The sequence below is a fragment of the Canis lupus genome, chromosome 8, assembly GCF_011100685.1.
Source record: "Canis lupus familiaris isolate Mischka breed German Shepherd chromosome 8, alternate assembly UU_Cfam_GSD_1.0, whole genome shotgun sequence".
Classification (NCBI taxonomy): Eukaryota; Metazoa; Chordata; class Mammalia; order Carnivora; family Canidae; genus Canis; species Canis lupus.
This window is the reverse complement of record NC_049229.1, coordinates 31,539,050-31,565,673: the sequence shown is the minus strand read 5'-3', so window position 1 is coordinate 31,565,673 and position 26,624 is coordinate 31,539,050. Positions and strand designations below refer to the sequence as shown.

Sequence of the window (26,624 nt, the reverse complement as noted above, 5' to 3'; positions counted from 1 at the left end):
ATGCGTTCCCTTCTCACGCTGCGGACACCGAGACTTCGTCCTTCTGGGAGGCAGAGGCCGCACTGGTGGGTCCGGAAGGAAATCTCCAGATCCGCGGAGTCGGGGTCGGGTCGGGTGTGCTGCACCCCGGGGAGGCCCCTTCCCTCGGGTCTCCCTCCGGGCACCTCCCCTGCTCCCCTCTTCCCCGGGGCCGAGCTCGGCGCCCCTCTCCGGCTGCGCACTGGGGTCGCGCAGTCCGCGCGGGCGGGGCGGGGAGGGGCGGGGGGGGGAGGGAGACCCGGGCCAGGCCCCCCGCCGCCCCCGCCCCCGCCCCCGCCCCCGCCGCATAAAGGGCTCGTGCGCCGCCGCTGCTCCGGTCCCCTGGGCGCTGCCCTCCCGGCGCTTCTGACTGTGGGGCCTCCACCCATGGACGAGGAGCGGACGGACCTGGAGCTCTACCTGGACCAGTGCTTCGCCCAGGTGAGCCCGGAGCCGCCGCCGCTGCCGCCGGGCCCGCGCGCCCAGCCCCGAGCCCCAAGGGCAGCGCCCCAGGGTCTCTGACGGAACTCCTAGCTTCCTAGCCCCCGTGGCAGGTGGGCCAGGCGGTCTCCATCCTGAAGTGGAAACGTAGAAGCTTCGAGAGGGGAGTTAACCTGCACGGCGGCCAGCCAGGCGTGAAACCTGTGGCCTGGGGCGGTGTGACTCCTGGGCCACGGTCAGATGGTCCAGGCCCCGTTAGCGCTGCCGTGTCTCCTCTGGGGACTGTCTCTGGTTCCAGACGGTCTCTGCTGTGCTGAGGCAGACGTAGGCCGCTATCCCGCGCCGCCTTGGTATCGCACCTTCCGAGGGGGCAACCTTCGATCGATGCCAACAACAGGCCTCCAGAAATAGTCTCTGGCCAGGACGGCTACCCGTGCCGTTGCAGGTCCACGGGGTGGGGTTGCAAAATTGGAATTGGAGACACCTGTGGTTTCTTTCAGTTCGCAATTCTTAAGGGCTTTTTTCTTTCTTTTCCTTCCTTCCTTCCTTCCTTTTCTTTCTTTTCTTTCTTTTTCTTTCTTTCTTTTTCTTTCTTTCTTTTTCTTTCCTTTTTCTTTTTCTTTCTTTTTCTTTCTTTCTTCTTTCTTTTTAACTTAAAAACTCGTTAGAGTCAAATATTGTAGAAGAGAGAACAAGGAGCCTTCGAAAAGCAAAGTGCAACTTTCTGCGTGGAGAAAGATTTTTTTAAAAAGACAACGGTTAGCACCAAAGTAGAAATAGTGAAGCCTCATTGCGTTTAACATAGCAAATGAAAGCCCACGCAGGAGGGAGGAGTTGATGGTACTGCAAAGACAACAAGAATGTTCTTCAGCTGTAAGGCCCAAGTTGCAGTGAATATGCTGTCCGTGCATCCCGTTCCTACAGTAAACCTTAAAGGAGGCTGTCAAGCTTGCATTGCTGTAAAGCATCCCCCTTCAGTATTTTGTTACCATTGCCTTAGAGTCCTGTGGAAGCAGGGTTTCCCTGGCTGAGAGCTTCCTCCCTGTTAAAATGCCATAATGGGAAAAAGGAGGGGAGGTGCTGATTGTTGCAGATAATAGTGCTTTAGTGCAAATTGGTTGATGAGATCCTTTCTGCCAGAAGAGGAGAAGCCCAGGAGACCATGGAAAGGGATCCTGGCCATTTCCCCCACCTCACTTTGCTTAAAGCCCATCTCTGGAGTAGCGGGCAAGTGAGGGAGAATTAGATAATTCAAAATAAGACAGTCCAAAATCTTATTTCAAGAGAATTGCTGCATTCTTCTAAAGAAGTGTTTTCTTTGAACAATTAATCACCCCTGCCATCTGCTGGACTGGGAGTAACAGAACAATTCAGTAGGGTCTAGCCAGACATTTTATGTTAAGCTTGAGCTAGCTCTATCGTGGAGCAGATCCAACAAGAGTCATTTGAGAATGTTCAGTTGTCAGAAGTCAGATCTTCTAAGGGATGAGGTTATCCTGCAAGCAGTGCTTTTCCAGATTTTGAATCTGGAATCTAGGTCTGCAGCTTGGGCAAAGCAGGTGGTAATATATGTATCAAGGTAATTGATTTTTTTTTCCATAAAAAAGCCCATGAATTTTGCATTAACTGGTTCTCTCAGTTGCAAACCTCCTTCCCTAGTTGAGAGTAATGGAGGTTGAGCAGCCTTCCCCAGACTGAAAATACATTGATTTAAACCGTTCTTGCCATTTAAATTTCAATAACTGTTTTCCTATTGTAAATTCACAAAACTAGAATATTTGCTTATATCCCCTTTGACTAGAAGGAATAATGTTGGGTCTTCAGTTGATTATTGATTAGAAATCAAGACTATCTTAAGCTTCCTTCACTTGTCTCTTTATGAAATATGAATTTAAAACTAAAAAATACTTAAATCAATTAAAGTTCATAACCAAGGAGTACAATAAATCAGTTCAAAGTACACACTATTTTTTAAAAATTTTTATTTTGTCCATTGAGGTATTTTGTTTGCACATATGTATTATATCTCTAGGAAAAGAATCCCAAGATTTTCCCTCCTGTGTGTTTTTTGTCTTCTTCATGGTCCATGATGCCAGCTGAGGCTGTGAGTACAATGGAACCATACTGGCAGAACAGGAACAGATTATTTGGCCATTTTTCTAAATCTTTGAATTGTACATCAAATCTGGGGCTGATCACTCCATACCTATTTAACCTGCCTGTGAGGTTCACAATAATTTTCCTAGCTCTGTGATCATCAGTGATTTCAAATTTGCCAGTGTAACTATGCTTCATCATCACAGAAACCAGATGATGACTTTAGAGCATGGCATAAGAAGAACCTGGCCTGGCACTTGCCTCTCTTTTCAGCATTGTTAATGCTTTTGAGAGCATCTGCCAGGACATCGATGTGCAACATTATGGCAGCATGGAAAGAGGGCAGAAAGAGGACCCAAAGCACACACCATATGATTGCTCATTGCCTTTCTTACAAAATTACATTTAGAGTGGCAATTTACTATGAATCTAATGTAGGAAAAACAGTTTTTGAAAAATGCCTTCTCTACATTTTAAGATCTACCTTCCTGGGCAACCCCAGTGGCGCAGCGGTTTAGCACCGCCTGCAGCCCAGGGCGTGATCCTGGAGACCCTGGATGGAGTCCCACATCGGGCTCTCTGCATGGAGCCTGCTTCTCCCTCTGCCTGTGTCTCTGCCTCTCTCTCTCTCTCTCTCTCTCTCTCTCTCTCTCTCTCTCTCTCTCTGTGTGTGTGTGTGTGTGTCTCTGTGTCTCTATGAATAAATAAATAAAATCTTAAAAAAAAGATCTACCTTCCTGTTTCTATCAAGTGTGCCATAACTCTGAAATATAACATTAGTGATACTTTATGGAAAGAGGTAAGGAATGAATATAAGCTATCTTGGACTGCTCTGCATCTTGAACATACTGCCTGCTAGCTATAGTGGTATCCCTTTGGTGTGACTTGCTGTTCTATTTCTTGCATTTTGTTTTGGGAATGGCCTAGGATGATCTCGCTCCACCCAGGTTACCACTGCTCAGCCCAGTTGTACCTGATGATGTGTACATGCCTAATTCATCCAATCCAAAGATGGTGTTTAATTCACATCTTGAAGAAGTCAAAGAAACACCTGGCCATTTCTCATCTGTGGATCTTAGCTTCCTACCGGATGAACTTACCCAAGAAAATAAAGACCAGAGTGTTATTAGAAGCAAGCATGAAATTGAAGAAAATTGTAAAACTCAAAGTCAGCAAAGTAGTTTGTCATTACCCAGAGAACAGGACATTGGTCTGGGCTTAATAGGCAGCAGCAGTTTGTTGAATTCCCATTCACACCTGTACCCTGCTGATGCTGACTCGGTCCAGCCCTCTCTTGAGAAACCAAACTCTATGCCTCTGGTGTCTATAACTCCCATGACACCAATGACCCCCGTTTCAGAATGTTCTGGAATTGTGCCTCAACTACAGTAAGTTGTTTGTGTATGTGTGTGTTCTTAGTGGGTGATGTTCCTGGGTATACATTGTATGTTCCCAAATGTGATGGCCACTAATTTCAGAATAATAGTGTAGGGAAGAGAATTTCAGATTTAATTATTCTTTTATCGGTTCTTAATGGATTGTGGCTTTAGACAGTTTCGTTATCTGTAAAATGAATGAAGTCATAGTTCTTGATCTCCTAAGAGAGGGTTAAGAGTTAGTATGTACATTCTTGAAGGATTGTATTATTTATATCTAAAGCATTGTAATTGCTGAGAAATTGGAGTTGGGGTTGGGTTGGGTAAACACAAAGAATATAAAGATGTTAAATTGAATTCAATTTGCAAATTGATTTTGAATTATGCTTTCTATTTTGAGACATGGTTTTGAAAAAGACTTAAAATTTTCTCATAGCTAGGCATGACATTTTAGAAAAAGCTATTTTAGTACTCCTCTTTGGAATTTGTATATTTTACTAGGGTCCTTCACGTTACTGTGTATTTCACATTGAGAATCATTTTCCTCCTAGAAGTTGCTAATCTTCTACAATCTATAAATGAGGAAGTCAATACATTTTAATTTTTTTTTACTTTTTATGTCTGATGTAATTTTCTAAGTTGACTTATTTCTTCAGGAATATAGTTTCCACTGTAAACCTGGCCTGTAAATTGGATCTGAAGAAAATAGCTTTGCATGCAAAAAATGCAGAGTATAACCCTAAGGTGAGATTTCTCAGTATTCCTTTCAACAATTAGCTTCTGTTTAGATTTACTTCATATGATCATGTTATTGACTTGTTTCTTTGTTTTTGTTTTTAAAACAAAAAAATTGTTAGTGCAAAGCTTTGGCAACTCAAGAGGTTAGTTGCCTCATTGTTTGTTTTGAAGTAATAAAAAATAACCTCATTCTCTGTGCTGAATAAGATGGTGATTGAGCAGTTCCTAAAAGTTAAGATTTTACCCCTTGTCATTCAAAAAAATTTTTCAGTATGACCACTTTCAGTCAATGGGGATGCTACTTTCTTAAAATGCTATCATAGTTCTGGAAGTAGTTTTTTCTAAATGTTATCCCACCTACCTGACACATATTTTTCTATTACAATTTGTCTTGCTTGAGAGCACTGCATTGTTGAAAATGTGAAGTTCAAGCTTCTGCTTACCAATGTAAGATTCAGGGATTTCTTTTTTGCTCAAATTTAATAAAATCTACTCTTTGTTGTGTCCTGCCAAGTGTAGGCATCCAGTTTTAATGGTCTATTATCCTAGGAGGTAGATTTGTTCATTTGATCAACATTTAGTAATTTGCTGGTCTCTGTACTTATGAGTGCAGAGATGAGCAAGACCTGATCCCTACTAAGGAAGAGTTCACAGTCTTGGGTGGTGGAGGATTTATGGCCTTAGATGAAAAAGGCCATATTTGTAGGAATGCAGAGGACCTTGTCAGCATCAGCTATTTATGGATTAAGTTGTTTTTGCTGTTGTGGGAATGTTCTTGCTGACACCCGAATTTAAATGTACTTGAATATTAGCCAAATATTTCCTTCTTTTTTTTTTTCCTATTTCATGTAGCTGGCTATGATGAGCACAAAATCACAATGATAAGCTAGGATTCTTATGGCTGCAGCCATGATTGCCCACACCATTAGATCAGCATATTTAAGCATTAAAAAAAATATATTATCCATTTATTCATGAGATACAGAAAGGCAGAGACATAGGCAGAGGGAGAAGCAGTTCCTGGTGGGTAGCTTGATGAAGGACTCGATCCCAGGACCCTGGGATCACGACCTGAGCCAAAGGCAGATGCTCAACCACTGAGTCACCCAGGTGCCTCAAGCATATTTTATTGTCCATCACACTCTGCTTTCCATTTTATTGTTGTATATAGGAACTATCCAAACTTGGACTTGACAGCCAGAGAAATTCTGGCTTGACATTTAAGCTACCTTACAATACTGGGTAAGAGTGTTACCTTAAACGCTTGGAAAACATTCTCAAGATTCCATCAACTCTGTGTAGTGCTTGACTCAGGGTATTTCACTGTTTGTCAACATTTCTAATCTGAAATTGCTAGTCCTTTCTTGGTCCTATAGACCGCCCCCTCAACCCATGGAAGCTGCAGTCTTGCATAATACTCATCCTTCTCAGGTTTCCTTCTCAGCTTGCTAGGGTAAGATGAGAGCAGGAGAAGCGGGTGCCTGTGTAGGGCCAGGAGGAGGAGCAGGTCTTTGGTGACATGTCATTGTGTCAGGCCAGGCATCCATTCTCAGCGCCCCTTGTATCAGCACCACCTGGAGGGCTTCCCGATGCTGCTGGGCTACGTAGACCATACTGAGAACTGCTATGGTGGTTCATTAAAAAATGACACATCATTTTTTTGTCATTCTTCTTCAGCATACCTATCAATATATATATTCTGTTCTATATTTTGGCTATTTTTTACTACATTCTAGGGTCTTGGCAAGCCTACAACATACCTCATACTCCCGCCCCTCCACGAAATATTCTTTGAAAGAAAAAGGAAGTGTTTCAGACTAAATGGCATAACATCTGATTAGTCATGGCTTTATATATTTTTTGAAGATTTATCTATTCATAAGAGACATACAGAGAGAGACAGACATAGGCAGAGGGAGGAGCAAGCTCCCAGCAGGGAGCCCAATCCCAGAACCACAGGATCACACCCTGAGCCAAAGGCAGATACTCAACCACTGAGCCATCCAGGTGTCCCTAGTCATGGCTTTAAATTTCAGCTTTACCATTGCCTGTGCAATGTTGGAAGTTAACCGTTCAGTTTCCCTGTGTACTAAATGGTGATAATCATGGATTCAATTGAGCTCTGTCATGAGGATAAAAAAGACAAAACTTGTAGAGCTCTTAGCCTTGGGCTTGAATTAGAATAGACACTCAAATTTTAGCTTTATTGTTTTATTCTTGCTTTTTTCTTAAGGACATTTTAGAATTATTTTTGTTTACCTTAGCATGAGGAGACATTTTTTTGCTTTCCCATCCAATCTCTGTTTACTCAAGACTGTTTTCATGTCCAGCTCAGCTTTTCAACTGGAATAGTATTAAATTCTAGCAGAGGCTAATTGTCCTTTGATTTCTGTATATAGAGGTTTGCTGCTGTCATAATGAGGATCCGAGAGCCCAGAACGACAGCCCTCATATTTAGTTCTGGGAAAATGGTCTGCACAGGAGCCAAAAGGTATGTGGAACCACCTTCCACCCTTATCAGACAAATAATTCAGGGTGCAAAACAAGGAAGGATAGTATCCATGTTGCAAAACACATGGGAGAAGCAAAATATTTTGCTGAAGTTCATGAAATGGCAAATTTGTGGTTAAAAACATTCAGCTGTGCAATACTGACTTATGTCTCACTTTGCAGCTGCCCCATTAAACTGAGGGGACTTAGCGAGACTGTTAGAACTTGTTAGAACTTATTCTTAAAAACTTGTGCACTTAAAAACTATGGTAGTGGTAAAGCCTATTATAAGCCTGGGGAAGTAGTTATTGTGTATTTTCCTTATTGCAGATAAATGGCTAGAACTTTATAAAGGAGGCAAATTAGGTACTTCTTGACCATTATCTTGAGCATTGGCTCTGGAAGCAACTCTTAAAAGACTCATTTTTCCTGGACCTCATGCAGAGGAAGCCCTGTGCTGATCTAGATGCATTCACCATTAAACGGTAGTGTGAGAGCTGCTCTTCCCTCTAAGTGTTAGAAGAGGAGTAGTAAATTGTCCTCCAGAAAGGTTGTACGAATTTATCTTAATTCTAGAGATACACCAAGATTCATTTTCCTCCAAGGAACATTGATATTAATACTTTTTTATATTTGCCAAAATGGTTTGGCAAAAAAAAAAAAAAACGTGTTAATTACATGTCTTTAATCTGCTAGTGAGACTAACTTTTCATAAGTGTGTAAATTGCCTACTGTATCTTTTGCCCAATAGTCTATGGAGATATTTGTCATTTGTAAACAGCTTTTTGTATGTAAGTATTTCTGCTTATACTATAATTGTTATTTCCCAAATTACTGTTAATGGTGTTTTATTTTTTTATACAATTAAAATTTTTGTGTGTGTACAGTCCAGTTTTTCTTTAGGGTTTTGATGTTTGGCTTCATGCTTAAGAAGGCATTCCCCATGGTATTTGCCTTTCTCACTCTGACTTATTTCACTTAGCTTAATATCTTCTAGGACCATTTATAGTGTCTCAAATGGCATAATCTCATCCTTTTTTTTATGATGGCATTATATATATATAGTGTGTATATATATACATAAAACATATCTATCTATCTATCTATCTATCTATCTATAACATATCTTCCTTATCCTCCATTTCTCAATGGACACTTAGGTTGCTTCCATATCTATTGTAAATAATGCTGCAGTAAACATGGGAATACATTTATTTTTTCAAATTAGTGTTTTGGGGTAAATACCCAATAGTGGAATTATTGGATCATAGGGTATTTCTATTTTTAATTTTTTAAGGAACCTCTACTGTTTTCTACTGTGGCTGCACCAATTTACATTCTCAGTAACAGTGTACAAAGGTTCCTTTTTCTCCACGTCCTCGTCAACAGTTGTTATTTCTTGTCTTTTTAATTTCACTCACTCTGACAGGTGTAAGGTGATATTTCATTGTGGTTTTGATTTTTATTTCTCTGATGATGAGTGAGGTTGAGCATCTTTTCATATGTCTGTTGGCCATCTGTATGTCTCTTTGGGGAAAAATATCTGTTCAGGTCCTCTGCCCATTTTTATTTTTATTTTTTTTAAATTTTTTATTGGTGTTCAATTTACTAACATACAGAATAACCACCAGTGCCCGTCACCCATTCACTCCCACCCCCCGCCCTCCTCCCCTTCTACCACCCCTAGTTCATTTCCCAGAGTTAGCAGTCTTTACGTTCTGTCTCCCTTTCTGATATTTCCCACACATTTCTTCTCCCTTCCCTTATATTCCCTTTCACTATTATTTATATTCCCCAAATGAATGAGAACATATAATGTTTGTCCTTCTCCGACTGACTTACTTCACTCAGCATAATACCCTCCAGTTCCATCCACGTTGAAGCAAATGGTGGGTATTTGTCATTTCTAATAGCTGAGTAATATTCCATTGTATACATAAACCACATCTTCTTTATCCATTCATCTTTCGTTGGACACCGAGGCTCCTTCCACAGTTTGGCTATCGTGGCCATTGCTGCTATAAACATCGGGGTGCAGGTGTCTCGGCGTTTCACTGCATCTGTATCTTTGGGGTAAATCCCCAATAGTGCAATTGCTGGGTCGTAGGGCAGGTCTATTTTTAACTCTTTGAGGAACTTCCACACAGTTTTCCAGAGTGGCTGCACCAGTTCACATTCCCACCAACAGTGTAAGAGGGTTCCCTTTTCTCTGCATCCCCTCCAACATTTGTTGTTTCCTGCCTTGTTAATTTGCCCCATTCTCACCGGTGTGAGGTGGTATCTCATTGTGGTTTTGATTTGTATTTCCCTGATGGCAAGTGATGCAGAGCACTTTCTCATATGCATGTTGGCCATGTCTATGTCTTCCTCTGTGAGATTTCTGTTCATGTCTTTTGCCCATTTCATGATTGGATTGTTTGTTTCTTTGGTGTTGAGTTTAATAAGTTCTTTATAGATCTTGGAAACTAGCCCTTTATCTGATATGTCATTTGCAAATATCTTCTCCCATTCTGTAGGTTGTCTTTGAGTTTTGTTGACTGTATCCTTTGCTGTGCAAAAGCTTCTTATCTTGATGAAGTCCCAATAGTTCATTTTTGCTTTTGTTTCTTTTGCCTTCGTGGATGTATCTTGCAAGAAGTTACTGTGGCCGAGTTCAAAAAGGGTGTTGCCTGTGTTCTTCTCTAGGATTTTGATGGAATCTTGTCTCACATTTAGATCTTTCATCCATTTTGAGTTTATCTTTGTGTATGGTGAAAGAGAGTGGTCTAGTTTCATTCTTCTGCATGTGGATGTCCAATTTTCCCAGCACCATTTATTGAAGAGACTGTCTTTCTTCCAATGGATAGTCTTTCCTCCTTTATCGAATATTAGTTGCCCATAAAGTTCAGGGTCCACTTTTGGGTTCTCTATTCTGTTCCACTGATCTATGTGTCTGTTTTTGTGCCAGTACCACACTGTCTTGATGACCACAGCTTTGTAGTACAACCTGAAATCTGGCATTGTGATGCCCCCAGATATGGTTTTCTTTTTTAAAATTCCCCTGGCTATTCGGGGTCTTTTCTGATTCCACACAAATCTTAAAATAATTTGTTCTAACTCTCTGAAGAAAGTCCATGGTATTTTGATAGGGATTGCATTAAACGTGTATATTGCCCTGGGTAACATTGACATTTTCACAATATTAATTCTGCCAATCCATGAGCATGGAATATTTTTCCATCTCTTTGTGTCTTCCTCAATTTCTTTCAGAAGTGTTCTATAGTTTTGAGGGTATAGATCCTTTACATCTTTGGTTAGGTTTATTCCTATGTATCTTATGCTTTTGGGTGCAACTGTAAATGGGATTGACTCCTTAATTTCTCTTTCTTCAGTCTCATTGTTAGTGTATAGAAATGCCACTGATTTCTGGGCATTGATTTTGTATCCTGCCACGCTACCGACTCTGCCCATTTTTAAATTGGATTATTTTTTGGTGTTAAGTTGTATGAGTACTTTATATATTTTGGATATTAACTGCTTAACTGATATGTCATTTGCAAATATCTTAGTAGATTGCTTTTTGGTTTGTTGATGGTTTCCTTATTATGCAAAATTTTTTAGTTTGATGTAATCCCGATTGTTTTTGCTTTTGTTTCCCTTGTCTTTGGATACATATCTAGAAAAATGTTGTTATGGTTGATATCAGAAATTACTATTCTCTAGGATTTTTATGGTTTCAGGTCTTGAATTTAGGTCTTTAATCCATTTTGAGTTTATTTTCACGTATGGTGCCAAAAAGTGGTCCAGTTTCTTTTTTCTTTTTTCTTTTTTTACATGTAGCTATCGTTTTCCCATCATTGTTTATTGAAGAAACAGTATTTTCCCTGTTTTATATTCTTGTCTCCTTTGTCATAGATTGACCATGTAATCACAGGTTTCTTTCTTGACTCTGTCCATTAATGTATATGTCTGTTTTTGTGTTTTGATTACTACAGCTTTATAGTATATCTTAAAATCTGAAATTGTGATAACTCCAGCTTTTTTTTTTCCTCAAGGTTGCTTTGACTATTTGGGGTTCTATACAAATTTTGGTATTCTAGTTTTGTGAAAAACGTTGTTGGTATTCTGATAGGGATTGCATTGAATCTATAGATTGCTTTAGATAATATGGGCAATTTTAACAATATTCTTCCAATCTGTAAGCATGGAATATTTTCATTTGTTTATGTTATTTTTTTCACTGATGTATTTTTTTAAATTTATTTATTCATGACAGAGAGACACAGGCAGAGGGAGAAGCAGGCTCCATGCAGGGAGCCCAATGTGGGACTCTATCCTAGGTCTCCAGGATCAGGCCCCAGGCCAAAGGTGGTGCTAAACCGCTGGGCCACCAGAGCTGCCCTAATCAATGTATTATAGTTTTCAGAGTACAGGTCTTTTACTCTTTGGCTAAGTTTATTCCTAGGTATTTTGTCCTTTTTGGTGCAATTTTAAGTAGAGTTGTTTTCATTATTTCTCTTTCTGCTACTTTTTTATTAACGTATAGATATATTACCAATTTCTGGGTATTTTTGTATCCTTCAGTTTAATGAATTCATTGATTACTTCTAGTAGTTGTTAGGTAGTCTTTAGCATTTTCTATAGATGGTATCATGTCATCTGCACATGACAGTTTAATCTCTTCTTTACCAGTATGAATACCTCTTATTTCTTGTCTCATTGCTGTGTTTAGGACTTCCAGTATTATGTTGAGTAAGAGTGGTAAGTGAGGACATCCTTGTCTTGTTCCTGATCTTAGAAGGAAAGCTCTTAGTTTTTCACATTGAGTATGATATTAGCTGTGGGTTTTTCATATATGGCCTTTTTTAGGCTAAGGTATGTTCTCTCTAAACTGACATTGTTGAGAGTCTTTTTAACAAATGGATGTTGAATTTTGTCAAATGTTTTGTCAGCATCTATTAAGATGATCAAATGATTTTTATCCTTTATTCTGTTGATGTGGTGTATCCTGTTGAGTGCTTTGTGGATATTGAATCCTTCTTGCATCCTCAGAATGAGTCCCACTTGATCATGGTGAATGATCTGCTTAATGTATTGTTGTATATGGTTTGGTAGTATTTTGTTGAGGATTTTTTGCATCTATGTAATGAATCCATTCTCAATCCATTTCCTTCCACCTGTTTTTACACATTAAATTCTGTGCATGTATCTGGGTAAGTTTCTGGGCTTTCTCTTCTATTGATCCATGTACCTTGGATCTAGAAATCTCCCATTTTTAAATCCTTATTGGACAACTCTGCAAGGTATCTGCAAAGATGTTCATTTCAGCAGTACTTAAAAGGGGGGGAACAAAAATTTAAAAATGAGGGAGACAAATACTAAGTAATAGAATTTTGATTAGATCATAAAATTATATTTAGCTATTAAAACACATATGTCAATTTAGAAGGATGGTCACATTGTGTTAAGTTGTAGGGGGACAGGCAACTAAATTGTAAGTTTATTATCCAGCTTTCACTTTAAAATATGCTTATATTACACACATATTCCTGAGTATCTTTCTCTATCTGAATTGATCTGGTTTCCAAAAGGTGATGGTGAAAGCTTGGATACAAGTTTAGATAATAAGAGATACTTGTTCCCCAAATCTGTTTGGTTCCTGAGTCTTGGGTAGAGATTTGTGAAATTTTAGTTAGTCTAAGACTTATGAGAATTATCTCCAAACATGTTATTTTAGCTATAATAACCAGAGTTTGCTAATGAAGGATACCTGTGTTTACACAGGAAAGGCATAAAAAGGTCAAATGTAATCAGTGGTTATCACCCCTGGTGGTGATATTTCAAAGTTCTTACTCTGTTTCCTATTGTTTTTTCAGGAGCATATATGTAGACTTTAGCCACAAGTCGTTCAGGAATTTCTATGTCGCATTCACAACTAATATCCCATGAAACTACAGGGCTACCCAGACTCTTAAATTTTGACTTTACAAACATGAGCACGATGGGAAATGTCATGGCCCATTTGGAAAAATGTATTTTTTCAAAATAGAAACTGTTTATTTTGCTGCTAACTTGGAGACATGACCTTGTTAGAGACATCTCAGGAGTTAGAAGTGGGTGAAGAGAAGCAACGTGGAATGGAGTGAAATATGTGAAGGAATTAATACACATAAGTGGGGCAGTATGGTGAAGAATCTAGATAGGAAAGAGAATGGAATGCTTCCTTTGGTCCAGGCAAACAACAAATTCGATCTAGCTTGTCTTTCAGATGTCTGATTTTTCAACATAAAGATGGGGCAACCCATAAGAGAGAGTGGGGTTCACATGGTTCACCACCAGGTTTTGTCTCTGTTTGGCAATCCCTGCTACTCATTGTTTCGTTTGCCAGTGACCACTGAAACATACGTACTGAAAAATAAAGCCTCACATCTTAGAACTTCACATTCTGTGACCTGGATTTAGGGTCAGAGCAGGACAAACAGTTGGAAGAGTATGGCCACAGAATTGAATGAATTTCTTTCTCACATTGGGTGTCAGTTGAGTGACCGTTCAGTGAGAAAGCCTGAACAAAACCAGGCAGATTTTGAGGTGTTACTGGGCAGATTTTAAAGTGTTTCCATGTTTTAAAAAATATATCATTTATATATATAAATATATATATATATATGTCGCATGAAGATCCAAGTCCCCATGACATCTTTGCCACCCAATTGGCATACCTCTTACTTCCTCATGTGATTTTATGCATGTTGCTTATTTTTGTTGCTGTTGTTCCCATCTAAGTGGCTTGCACTTTTAGACTGGAAGGATGTTCTTAGACTTTACTGAGCATCACAATCCTAAAGCCTTGTTAAGATATGGACTGCTTAAAAAAAAAAAAAAAAAAAAGATACGGACTGCTGTGCCCTAGCCCCAGAGTGCGTGAGGCTGGGACCAGCGACTTTGCATTTCTACCAAGTTCTCAAATAGTGATGCTGCTGCAGGTCTGAGGACACACTCTGAGAACCTGTGGAATAGTTAATTGTATCTAATAGTGTTTAAAACAAGTAAAAGAGGAAACCCTATGTGTGGAAGATGACAAATTCAGATGAAAATGTGTTTATTTAATTTTTTTTTAATTTTTATTTATGATAGAGAGAGAGAGGCAGAGACATAGGCAGAGGGAGAAGCAGGCTCCATGCACCGGGAGCCCGATGTGGGATTCGATCCCGGGTCTCCAGGATCGCGCCCTGGGCCAAAGGCAGGCGCTAAACCACTGCAACACCCAGGGATCCCTGAAAATGTGTTTATGATTTGGTTGTGACCATTGTGTTATACCTCTGACTAGGTGCTAGGGACAAAAGTAGGGGAAGTTGGTCCTGGTCCTCAATATCTACAGGTTTGTAGTATACGTTGAAAGATAAACACGGTATAGATGTAAAAGTACAATCAGGGAAGTGTGTGAATACAGCCCAAGCAGTATAGAGGGCATGGTGATTAAGACCTCTTCAAATACATTTGTCCCTCTCCAGTGAAGAGCAGTCTCGACTCGCAGCGAGGAAGTATGCTCGTGTGGTGCAGAAGCTGGGGTTCCCAGCCAGATTCCTCGATTTTAAAATTCAGAACATGGTTGGAAGCTGTGATGTGAGATTTGCCATCAGTCTGGAAGGTTTGGTGTTAACTCACCAGCAGTTCAGTAGGTATGACTGTTCTATAACATTCTGAGTTGACCAAGATCTTGAAGCTGTTGTATTATGGGCTGCTTATCTAGTGTATCTTTCCAAGAAAATGGTATTTTTGTTTTTAAAGACTGTATGGAAAGGAATTCAGGTGTTGTGCTTAAATCCTTCCTGGTTCGGTCTCTGTCTGATCTTCTGAAACCATGGTTCTCAAAATGAAATTACATGGCCAGCTGATTATTCACCTGTAAAATTACTCACCTGGCCAGCTGATTAAAACCCTTTCCTACCTAGGCTGCATCATCATAGATATTGCTTAAATTTGCAGTTCTAACAAGCTCACAGGTGATGTCTGTCCTACTTGCCAGAAGCTTGAGACTCAACTGCCCTGCAGATTTCTGAAACAGGCACACTTGGCTTGCTGGTGGTGGCAATGCCAGAGGAGGAGGGGTAGGAGATGGGTCAGGTAGAAGGGGCTGATGGCTCACAGGGGTTTTTATGTGTTTGTGTAGCAACAGGTTCCCCCCACCCCCTTCTTCAGTGCAGCCCTGTTCCTCAGGGAGCATCTGTAGCCTGCTTCTTCACAGTAACTTCCCATCTCACCAGCAAATGCACAGACCATGTCCTCTTTCCTCAGCTGCTTTGGTGATGATCCCAGCCTATCAGGCCCTCATCAGTGAATGAGGTGGACTGGTCAGCACTGGAGCACACTGCCCTGCAGCCAATATACCTAGCCAAGCCTCTTGCGCTGCCTACAATGACAGATGCTCTTAAATTCTCTTCCTCTAGCCTGAACTTCTGTCCTTTTGCTCCACTTTTCCTCCTCTTTGCCTTTGATCATTCCTAGTGACAGAGTTCCTAGTGACAGAGCTGTGCTTTCTCTAACATTTGTTGACTTTCTTTTTGAGGCATGATCTGAACAGCTGTTAAAAATTGCTTTATTTTTTCCTAGCTTTTCAAAAATCCTAGTTCATGCTGAGATTTAGCTTTGATGATATTATTCAGGTGCTGTTTATTTCCCCCCTGATTGTATTTCCTTTTTTCCTCTGCACTAATTTTTTTCAGCATATGCTTATTGGGTGCCTGTAATGTGCCCATTGAGCTCACTGGGAAGCGCCCCCATGCAGGAAATAATGCCTCTTTAGGTATCTTTTTCTTTCTTTAATCTTGGGATAGGTTGTGGATTCATAGTAAAACCTTTGTTTTTAGGAGTCTCTCAACACATGAGCCATCTTTTCTTCCAGATTCTCAATCATGGGCTTCTGGCCTGTCTCTCTCTCTGAACCAACTTTTTCTGAATGTATGAAAGATCTCTGCTCAAATTCTGCCTGTCTGTATTAGATTTAGCACTCCACTTTCTGGCTGTTTAGGGCTCTAAAATGATGCGTGCCATTTCTCCCAAATTCCATCTCTTTTTCACCAACATTGTCATCTTTGTAAGTCTAGAGTAGGAGTGCTTATTGTCACTATTTCCACCTTCTGAAAGGTAAAATGGCCAGCAGGGCAGGATGAGAATTCATCAAATGGACTGATTTTAGCCACTTGGAGTAGGTTGATCACTGTTCTATCTTCATTCTGAACCAATTTTATTATCCATCTTTTAAAAAAATTTAGCCAGAAAATCTGCATTATATTCCTACCACTATCTCTTCCTAGTCGTATTCTTGCCTCCTACAAAGGTTTGCCATTCAGGCTCCACCCTTAGACTATGGATTACAGCTCCAGTGTGTGTATTGATGACATTGGGGCATTAAAACACTTCTTTCTCAACAGGTTTGTGTCTTTAAAATGAGATCTCTCCTTAATTGTCTGCAGCCCTATGGGGAACCATGGCACATGTCAGTTGTAATTATTAGGTCAAGTTTGCCTAGGCTAAAACCTCCAGTTCCTTTCATTCCCCTGGCTTTAATATGCTGGGTCCTGAATATTATGGGAAAGTGTTTAAATAGTATTATTTTTAACTTTTTCCTTTTATATCTGAACAGTTATGAACCTGAACTGTTTCCTGGCCTTATTTATAGAATGGTAAAACCACGAATTGTGTTGCTTATCTTTGTATCTGGGAAAGTTGTGTTAACAGGTAAGTTCTAAGATTATCTTCCGGCTTTCATAAAATTCAATAGCTATGTGTTGCTTTGCTTCTCCTTTTTTAATAGCTTTGTTTACCATTATAAATTAAGTGTTGCTACTGTAGAACACTTGGAAAAAAATGAAAAGTAGAAAGGATTATAATACTACCCATTAGTCTCAATACCCAAACACTATAGTTTTTTTTCATGTTTTTATGGGATTTTGATATGTATATTTATCTTTACATCCTGCCTTTTTATTAACCATTATAACATGTAGCTTAGTTCATTGTTACAAACTCCTCAAGAACACTTTTAGTAGCTGTGCAGTGTTCTAACAGAGGGTTCATCAAACCTTTTTTCTGTAAAGGGCCAAATACTAAATATTTTAGGGTTTGTGGCCATAAAGTCTCTATTGCAACAACTGAACTTTGCCACTAGTGCAAAAATAGCTATAGGCATCACATAAAGTGTGCTGAAATGTGAATTTCATATAATTTATGTAATTTACATGTGTCATGTAATATTCTTTGATTTTTTTTTTTGCCCCAACCACTTAAACTATTGAATTTAAAACCATTTTTAGCTAACATGCTATACAAAAACAGGACTAATTGACTGTTTCCTGACCTCTGTTGTAACACATTATCATATCAAACTTATTTTTCTACTGTCAAGCATTTAAGTGTTCTTTCTTTGTTCACTACTTATAATGGCACAGACATTTGGCTATATTTATGTGTGGAGAATTATGTTATTAATGTGGATGCTCAGAAATGGAACTTTTGTTTAAGGATATGACTATTCTTAAGGCTCTGAGTACAAATTACCCAATTGTTTTTTAAAGGAGACACAATATAGTTTTCTCACGTTATACATTCATACCAGCAATGTATTTAAGTATCTCTTACAAGCCTTCAAGAGCGTTCAAAACAAAAATGGCACAAAAGAAAACTAACTTTTTAAGTGAAAATGATCTCACTGCTCTAACCTCACTGGTAATCAGAAGTGGAAATTGAGGACTTTTTTTTAATATACTCAAGAAATAGCATTTAATCTTTTGTAGATAGTGTGTACATAACTTAATCTTTCTGCCAACTTTTTAATTATTTTTCCCCTAAAGAGTTATATGAGTTTGCCATAATATTGAAAGTAATAACTCTTTGTTATACTTACAGCTTTTTCCAGTGGGCTTATTTTTACATAACAAAGGTTTTTAAAATTCTTGAGGTAAATGGTTGAGACTCTTTTCCATACTATCTTACTGAAGTTTGCTATTTTTGTTAAATATTGTCTGATTTTTTGCATATTTTGTTATTCTGTATCAAGATGAATGCCAAATTTACATAGCAGGAGCCAAATTGATTATGCCCCACCCTCAAATAGCCAGCCGCCATCTTACTACTACATATTACTCTCATTATTACTTTGTGATGACTGCATTTGACCTTTATATATGGGTCTGTTCTCCAGTCCTGCCTTTGCTAATTATACTAAGCTAATCCTATTGTATATATTACTATTGTGGTATAAATGTGCTTTGATTTTCGTGATCTTTGTATCTGCTAGCATCAGTTTCCCCTCTTGCTTTGTTTCTTAGTTTCTTTTGAATATTTATTCTTCCAGATAAGCTTTAGAATTTTATAAAATCTTGCCCCATCTAAAAAAAATTTGAGTTTTTTACATAACCTGAATTTGTAGGGAAAATGATGTTACCACTTAGCATCCAAAAACTTGGAATTTCTGTTTTTAAGTCTTCTTTTAGAACTCTCAGTAAAGTTCCATAGTTTGTTTTACTGTAACAAGTAACTAATGTGTCTTCAAAGTGCAGAAAGCCTATTTGGAATTCAAGAACCTTTTGAATACAACAAAGCTATGATTTCTCAGATGCTGCCAATTTAGAGTCGAGAATAATTAAGACCTCCTAGTGACTGACATAAAGTTTACTTCTATGTGTCCTGAAGGAAGGGGGGTGGAATCTGCCAAGTAACTTGAATAGTATAAATATTGGGGCAGGGATCCCTGGGTGGCGCAGCGGTTTGGCGCCTGCCTTTGGCCCAGGGCGCGATCCTGGAGACTCGGGATCGAATCCCACGTCGGGCTCCCGGTGCATGGAGCCTGCTTCTCCCTCTGCCTATGTCTCTGCCTCTCTCTCTCTCTCTGTGTGACTATCATAAATAAATAAAAAATGAAAAAAAAAATCAAATGACTTTAAAAAAAAAAAAAAAAAATATTGGGGCAAACCTATTTCCTACTTAAGGGAGCAAACTTTTCAAGACCTTGTGAAGGACACTTTCATATACTTGCTACATATCATTAATCAGTCTTATTAAAAGTGCCAATTGACAGGTACAGGCTAAGTTTCTATTATAGATACACAAAAACAAGTCCCTTTAAAGAGCCTTAATTCAAACCAACTTTCCTACTTGCTCCAATTAAAAGAAAAATAAAAAAACCTTGAGTACTACAAGTTTCAAATGGCAGAATTCTCCACACACAATACCCAAGTCCATGTAATACACTTCCCTTAATATTTGTTATGCATTCAGCATGTAGAACAAAGCTAAATTTCTTCATTTTTGCCAGATGTAGATCATAACTTTTGTGAAGGGGGGAATGAGTTGTATTAACTGCAGTCCAAATTTCTGCTTACACTATGAAGTAAAAGCCAATAAGTGCCATAATCCTGAAATATGAGTAATATCTATTGGGATTTTTCCCTGCTTGTGTTGTATTGTCCTAAAGTACTTTGCCTAGAATACATGGTTTGGGTTATTTTTGCTTCAAATGTCAAGACAAACATTCCTCTTCTTTATCCTTATATATCTAATCTATTTTCACCTGCAAAGGGTTTAAAAACTCAAGGGCTCAATTTGAGTGTCAACTGGAGGAAAGGGACCAAGGAGGCCTCCTTTCAGCCTTGCCTCTAGAACTTTAGCTGGGGATGGTCACGTGGAGTGTCCAGGGGACCCAGAGAGGCACACATCATCTGTTCTGACATGGCAAGACTCTGCAGAGCTGTTTCGAAAGGTCCCAACAAGGGCAAATAACTTTCACCTAGAAAAGGTTAGAGTACTGAAATGAATGCACTTTACATTTCACTATAATTAAATAATGGATCCCAGCCCTTCCCTAGGTAGGAGGTGTACAACACCAGCATACCTGTCATAAGTGGAATCTAAACCATTGTATCACCTGCTGTTTTCAGGGCCTCTGACAACAATTCATCCATGTGAAATTGTCTTACTCCCCTGAAGTGCCAGGGCTGTGGCTACCATGTCCAACTACCATGTCTGAATGTTCTCATTATAGTTGAGTGAGCTGACAGCAAAGAAATCATAGTATCCTACTGTGTCATGGTCCCTGACAGCAGAAAGCAATAGGACCTGGGCCACACTTAACACTGTTTTCCCAAGCCCATGGTGTTTTTCTATGGCTGGTATGAATTTAAAACCTAGGTTTTTGCTTTTTGGGGTTTTTCCTCCCTCAAACCACAGTAAAACTAATATAGCTAGTATCTGCTGGAATAATATACAATGTACAACAAATTTGTTAGCTGAAAGCTAACAAATGATCAGACACATTAAAGTTAACGTGTGTTGGGCATGTATGTGCCAGGCCCTGTGATAAGGGATTTTATGTGGATTCTAGTTACTCATTGAGGTTATACTATATATCCCCATTCCTCACCTGTAAAGTGGGGACAGTGGAGAAGTAAACTTAACAATGTCAGACAGCTGTACCCGCTGCAGCAGAGGTGGGAACTTGAGCAGCTTGGCTCCGGAGCCCCCTCATCTTCATGTACTCACCCTGTCTCCCAGCTCTTTAGATGTCTCTGCAAAGACCTGTGTGGTCTTTGAGGGCAGCTTCTCCCTCTTCCTCCCTTTCAGCTGGAGGAGTGGTGAGAGGCAGCAGGTGTGATGGCTGAGAGGCTGGGCTATCGAAACCAAGGGTCCAGGTTGAATCCAGGCTTTACCATTTATTGGCTCTATAACCTTGGGTGAGTTTAAGTTCTCCACCTTGATTTCTACACATGTAAAAGGTACTTGGCCATAGAAACTACCTGCTAAATGTGAGGAGGCAAAAAAAAAAAAAAAAACACAGTATCTGGCATATGGTCAATGTAGTATAGATGTTAGCTGTTATTCCCCTGGTGAAAGCCCACTCGTTTCCCGACTAGCACTGAAAGACTGGAGTTTTGCTGTGATGCCTTGCCCTGATGCTAACAATATGAAATCTAAGGAGGCTTTAGTCTTGAGTCTAAAATGCTTCATATTTCTTTCTCTCCTTCCAGCATAATGGACTTCTTAAGAAGCTGGGTCTTTGCCACTAAAGGTCACTCTCCATCAGCTAGACCTCAGCAGTTCTTAGACATGAGAAGGTCAGAGGGCAGTATAAAAATGGCAAGACTTATTAGTGAATAGGCCAGAGAGATGATATCCCAGTCAGTCATTACCAGGAATCGCCCATTAATAGCAAGTTAGTATGGACTATAAAATGTATACTTTGAAGGGCTTAATGCTATTTTTTTTGCAGCTTTCCTTGTGTGCACACATATAGAGTATCGCTTGGGAAAAGAAGATGTATAGTTATCACTTGGTCTAAGAATAGAATTGGAAAATCCAGGTAGTACTGGAAATTGATGTTTGGGCTGGCTAAGGGGTAGGGATGAGCTTATAAACCTTATTGACAGATGGCAGATATTTCACAGACTTTGCGTGCCTATCAGGTACACATACTGTTTTAGGTGCTGAGGATGGAAAAGCAAATCTAATACAGTGCCCCCTAACCCCTGCCAGGAATCAGCCCTAGGGAAGGACACAAGTTATATGATACTGTCTCTTCCAGAACCAGATGATAAACCATGTGTACTTGGACCTGCCATCCCAACATCCCTGATCCTGAAGCACCTTCTTCTAGGACTAAAAATGGCTTAGATTTTGTAACATGTTATGGTTTACAAAGGACTTTTTACAAACATTCACATAACTCATAGCAACCCTCTGAGAAAACTATTGTCCTTATTTTATGGGTAAGGAAATGGAAACTCAGAAGTTAAACAATTTGCCTGTGATTTCAAACCTAGTTAGTGGTAGAGCTGGCATTCAAGCCCATCTAGTCTGATTTCAAGCCAGTCCTTTCTTCATTGCATCAGCCACGGAATTTTCACTTCAGCCACCATGGCTAGGAGTGCTATTTATCACCCAAAATGGTGGTGATTATTACCTGAAGTATTTGGAAAGACTGGTAAGGTTCGCTTTAAAGGCAAGAGTCCTCCAACTAGAGTCTGGTGCTTCAAACTGAGATGTTCGATTCTAGATTAATAGGACTACAGGATCAGTTAGGTGCCCATTAAGTTGTGATACCAATATTTCAGTGAGGAAATATTTGCCTAGAGGGAGCAAATCCCCTCATTGTAATACCCAGTTACAAATGCTGCCCATGTTTATTTGATGACTTTTAGAAGGGATTCTGGATACATGAGGTCTTCACACATAGCTGCTCTTCATGGTTCAGGGGGACTTCAACTTCTTGGGCCTAGTTTTCCCATGAAGGAAATGAAGGAAATTGTATTAGCGAATTTCGACCAAGCCCTTTAGATGTCTATAGATGTTTTTCTGTGATATAAAATAATGATCACTCTCTGTGTCTGTTCCCTTCTGGGCGAGGTGTTTTCTGCTCTCCGGTGGATGCCAGAATGCTAAACACTTTAGGGCTTCAAAATCCCCTTAGGTATGATTTTTTTTTAAAGTGTTATGAAAAACCGAAGTACGTAGTTACCTGGAATGCTGGGCCTAGATCCTCTGTTTCTCAAATATAAAAGGAACCTTGGTTTTTGTGGGTAGGGATGGAGGTTGACTGGGTAGGTGGACGTTTGCTAGATCTACTGTACTTCATTACCTCCTAATAAAAAAGCTGTCACATTCAAATGTACCTAAAAGCAGAAAGAGTCCATCAAACTAGAGGTAGGATTTTTTTTTAATGATGTTTTACTTACTGCTTCCCCAACTCACTGTTTGGTTTCTACAAAAACAATCACTTGAGAAATTAAAATGTTAGTGCTGCAATAAAAATCTGAAGCTTACAAGGTTTTTCCTACCCCAAAGATACAGTTTGTTATCCACATCAGTCACTCACCTCCTCCTCCCCCTTCTTCCTACCCCACATCTTTGAGAGTGGAGCTTCACATATAGTAAACTCCTTGGCAAGGAGTAAGTAACTTTTTGTCCTTGTCTCTCAAATAAATTTAATCTTATGAGGACTTCATCTTTGATTCTTTAACATTTTTTTAAAAACTTGAGGTGAAATTCATGTAATATAAACCTAACCATTTTAAAGTGAACAATTCAGCGACGTTTAGCACACTCACAATTTCTGCAACCAGCACCTCTATCTAGTGCCAAAACATTTCCGTTACTCCAAAATAAAATCCTGTATCATTAAGTAGTTTCTCTCCATTCCTCCTTCCTCTTAGCCCTTGGCAACCTCCAATCTGCATTCTGTCTCTGTGGAATTACTGATTCTGGATATTTCATGTAAACGGAATCATACAATGTGTGACCTTTTGTGTTTGACTTCTTTCACTTAGCATAATGTTTTTGAGGTTTATCCACGCTGTAGCATGTATCACAACCTCCTTTCTTTTGTGGCTAATATTCCATTGCATGTATATATATCACAATGTGCTAACCCATGTCCATCAACAGATGAATGGATAATTTCCACTTTTTGACTATTGTGAATAGTGCTGTGATGAATACGTGTCTGTATGTGCATTGTTGGGGTACCTGTTTTCAATTTGGGGGCGTATACCCAGGAGTAGAATTGCTGGGTCATATGGTAATTCTTAATAGTTTTGAGGAATTGCCAAACTGTTTTCCCCAGTGGCCGAATCATTTTACCTTCTCACCACCAATGTATGAGAGTTTCAGTTTCTCAATGTGTTTGCCAACACTTTGCTATTTTCCATTTTAAAAGTAGTATTATAGCTCATCCTTGATTCTGAATCCTGCTTTCTACCTGACTGTCAAATCTGGTGATCCTCTTTTTGGTGATTTCCCCTCATTATCTTGTAATTAAGCCAGATAACCACTTCTCATGGGTTGTTTCTCTCTTACCGAGCCTTAGCTTTATGGCTCGTAAGAGTCTTTAACTAACTTAAGCAATTTTCCATTTCTCTTCATGCCAACAGTTTTTATATTCTTTTCTTTAATCTCCTTGTCTCCTGACAGTGGTATCAGGCAATAGTTTCCTGATTAGTTGAGAACTCCATATAACATCAGTACTACCAGTACATCCATGACCCTCAGAATACTGTGCCTGCATAGCTTGAAGGTGGAAGTAGTTAGTGGAAATGGGTGGTGGTGAGGGATGACCAGCATCTGACTGCCAGCTCTCAAGAGTAGGGAGCGTGTCTACTAAATGTTTTTAATCCATTTTAATCCCTACAGTAGTTATAATTAAAGACCCCTTGAAAAAAAAAAAAGACCCCTTGAAACTTAAGTCTCTAAGGAGTAACAGTGTTACAGTTTTCCTCCTCTAATCTCTTCTCATACAATGAAATATATGTTTTTCTCATTCCGTTAGTCAATATTAGGGAATCAAGGTGTTAACTAGACCTGAGTGGATCAAAGGAAGTCTCTTTTGCTGGTATCTAAGTGCCCACAGGTGCTGATGAAGGTGTTGTTCTGTGGTCATATTCATGGCATGCTGAGAGATAACATTCCATATTTCATACTGTGCTCTGTGAGGCAAAAGATGAACCGATACACCCACGTAGTAAAGTACTAGAAAACTCTGCCCTCAGGTATGCGTTTGTGGGAATATGGCTGTCATCACCAAGTTCTTTTGTCTTTACCAAAAGGTCACTTTTCCAGTAAACCTAAAGAGATGCCTTCATATTAAAGTACTTGGAGATGACAATGAAATTTTAGTTTTAAGAAAATTTGGGTATTGTCTATGTATTAAAGATCATATAAACTTGGATTTCTTTATAGGTGCCAAAGAACGTTCTGAGATCTATGAAGCATTTGAAAACATCTATCCTATTTTAAAGGGTTTTAAAAAAGCCTGAGTATGTCATTCAGCATCTCACATTATATTGATTTGAGTGTGCATAACTCCACACAAACCATTGTACTGTAGATTTCTCATGCAGATTTTGACTTTATTTGTTAAAGGATGATCCTGTGAGGATCCATGCCTAAGAACTGAAGAAATTTCTTTTTCAAAATGACACGTTATTTTAAAAACCGAAAAAGTAAACATTTCAGAATTTGCTTTAGGGCCTTGCTAGAATGATATTTAATGTTTAATCATTAAAATGTAATGCTCTGCTCTTGTAAAAGATGTAGTCTATTAACATGTGTTCTCTGAAAATACCTAGGAATATACAGAAATTTCAGATAACTACATCAAATAGATTCTATCTGCATCATCATCTAGCAGGATAGAAGTGAATGTGTTTGTTTTTGCCTTTTAAAATATTGAGGAGATGGTCCTGGCCATTAGATACAGGCACCTTGAAGGATCCCGTCAGAATACAAATGAAACATAAACGTCTGAAACCTTAAGACAAACTATCCTTTTGTTTGAAATGATCAGAGGAAATGATTTCTCTTTCTTAAAAATAAACTTTCAGGAACCATTCAGGTTTGGTGTAAGCTCTATTTTGAAAACAGCTTAGGGACTTCTTGCTTTTGTGTGTGTGTGTGCTGTTGTCTTATGTCATGGTATTGCAACAGATGGGGTAAGACTAAGGGAATGAAACAAAGGGTTCAGATTCAAGACCCAATTAGATTGTGGAATCCTCAGAATTTGATGGAGATGTACAGGCTATCCAGGAGGATGGGGCTAACATGACTCATGGCTCTTGTTCCCAAGTGGTCAGGGATTATGTCTTTCACCAAGATGAGGAAACAGATTGGTGAGGAGGGAGAGCTGTTTCTGACATGCCCCGTTTGTGGTGGCCACTGTCCATCAATCAACTCCTTGGCAGTTGTGACTCTCTGGGTGTGGAACTTGGGAGAGAAATCGCAGCTGGAGAATTCGGGGCAGTCATCAGTTGACAACCTACCAACATAATCCTTGAGAATCACCGGCCTAGGTCAACTGACCTACAGGCACACTCCTCTTTTTTCCTTCTGTGGTTTGGAGGCATTTTCAAACACCAGTTTTCTGATTTAATCCTCCGACTCCCCCTATTGACCTCCACAGAAAGTAATTTGGAGTAATCGAAATCAGGTTAAATTCTGACTAGTTCAAGTTCTTTCTCAGAGCATGGCCCAGAGTAGAAGAATGTTGGACATTAAAATTCAGTTTTCGGGGATCCCTGGGTGGCGCAGCGGTTTGGCGCCTGCCTTTGGCCCAGGGCGCGATCCTGGAGACCCGGGATCGAGTCCCACGTCGGGCTCCCGGTGCATGGAGCCTGCTTCTCCCTCTGCCTGTGTCTCTGCGCCTCTCTCTCTCTGACTATCATAAATAAATAAATAAATAAATAAATAAATAAATAAATAAATAAATAAATAAATAAATAAATAAATAAATAAAAAATAAAAAAAAATTCAGTTTTCGGGAAGGTAACGTTGGTTTCCACGTTTAGCACGATTGTTTCCGCTTGTTCTCTGTTATCGAGTACAGTACTTTCAGGTTCCTGTTAATCCTCGCGACGTCGGGTCGGTGCCGTATCTCCACCCAACAGGTAAGAACACAGGTACGCAGAAGTTAGCGAGCCACGAAGGGGGGTGGGTGGGCGGCAG

General features: G+C 39.5%; 1 protein-coding gene across 1 annotated transcript; it reads left to right on the top strand.

Annotated features, from left to right (window-relative positions):
• Positions 1-25,466, top strand: TBPL2 (TATA-box binding protein like 2). The gene is made up of 8 exons (XM_038545968.1): positions 1-459; positions 573-694; positions 3,504-3,944; positions 4,589-4,676; positions 7,070-7,161; positions 14,651-14,818; positions 16,783-16,877; positions 24,864-25,466. Exons 1-8 carry the CDS (start codon positions 1-3, stop codon positions 24,938-24,940), a joined length of 1,542 nt encoding a protein of 513 aa, XP_038401896.1. The 3' UTR covers positions 24,941-25,466.
• The last annotated feature ends 1,158 nt before the right edge of the window (positions 25,467-26,624 follow it).

Bases quoted from the DNA above. Each gene is read 5' to 3' on its own strand.
- TBPL2 (XM_038545968.1), top strand. From the start codon at position 1: ATGCGTTCCCTTCTCACGCTGCGGACACCGAGACTTCGTCCTTCTGGG. The intron at 3,945-4,588 runs GTAAGTTGTTTG...TTATTTCTTCAG, and splicing joins GGAATTGTGCCTCAACTACA to GAATATAGTTTCCACTGTAA. The intron at 14,819-16,782 runs GTATGACTGTTC...ATATCTGAACAG, and splicing joins ACTCACCAGCAGTTCAGTAG to TTATGAACCTGAACTGTTTC.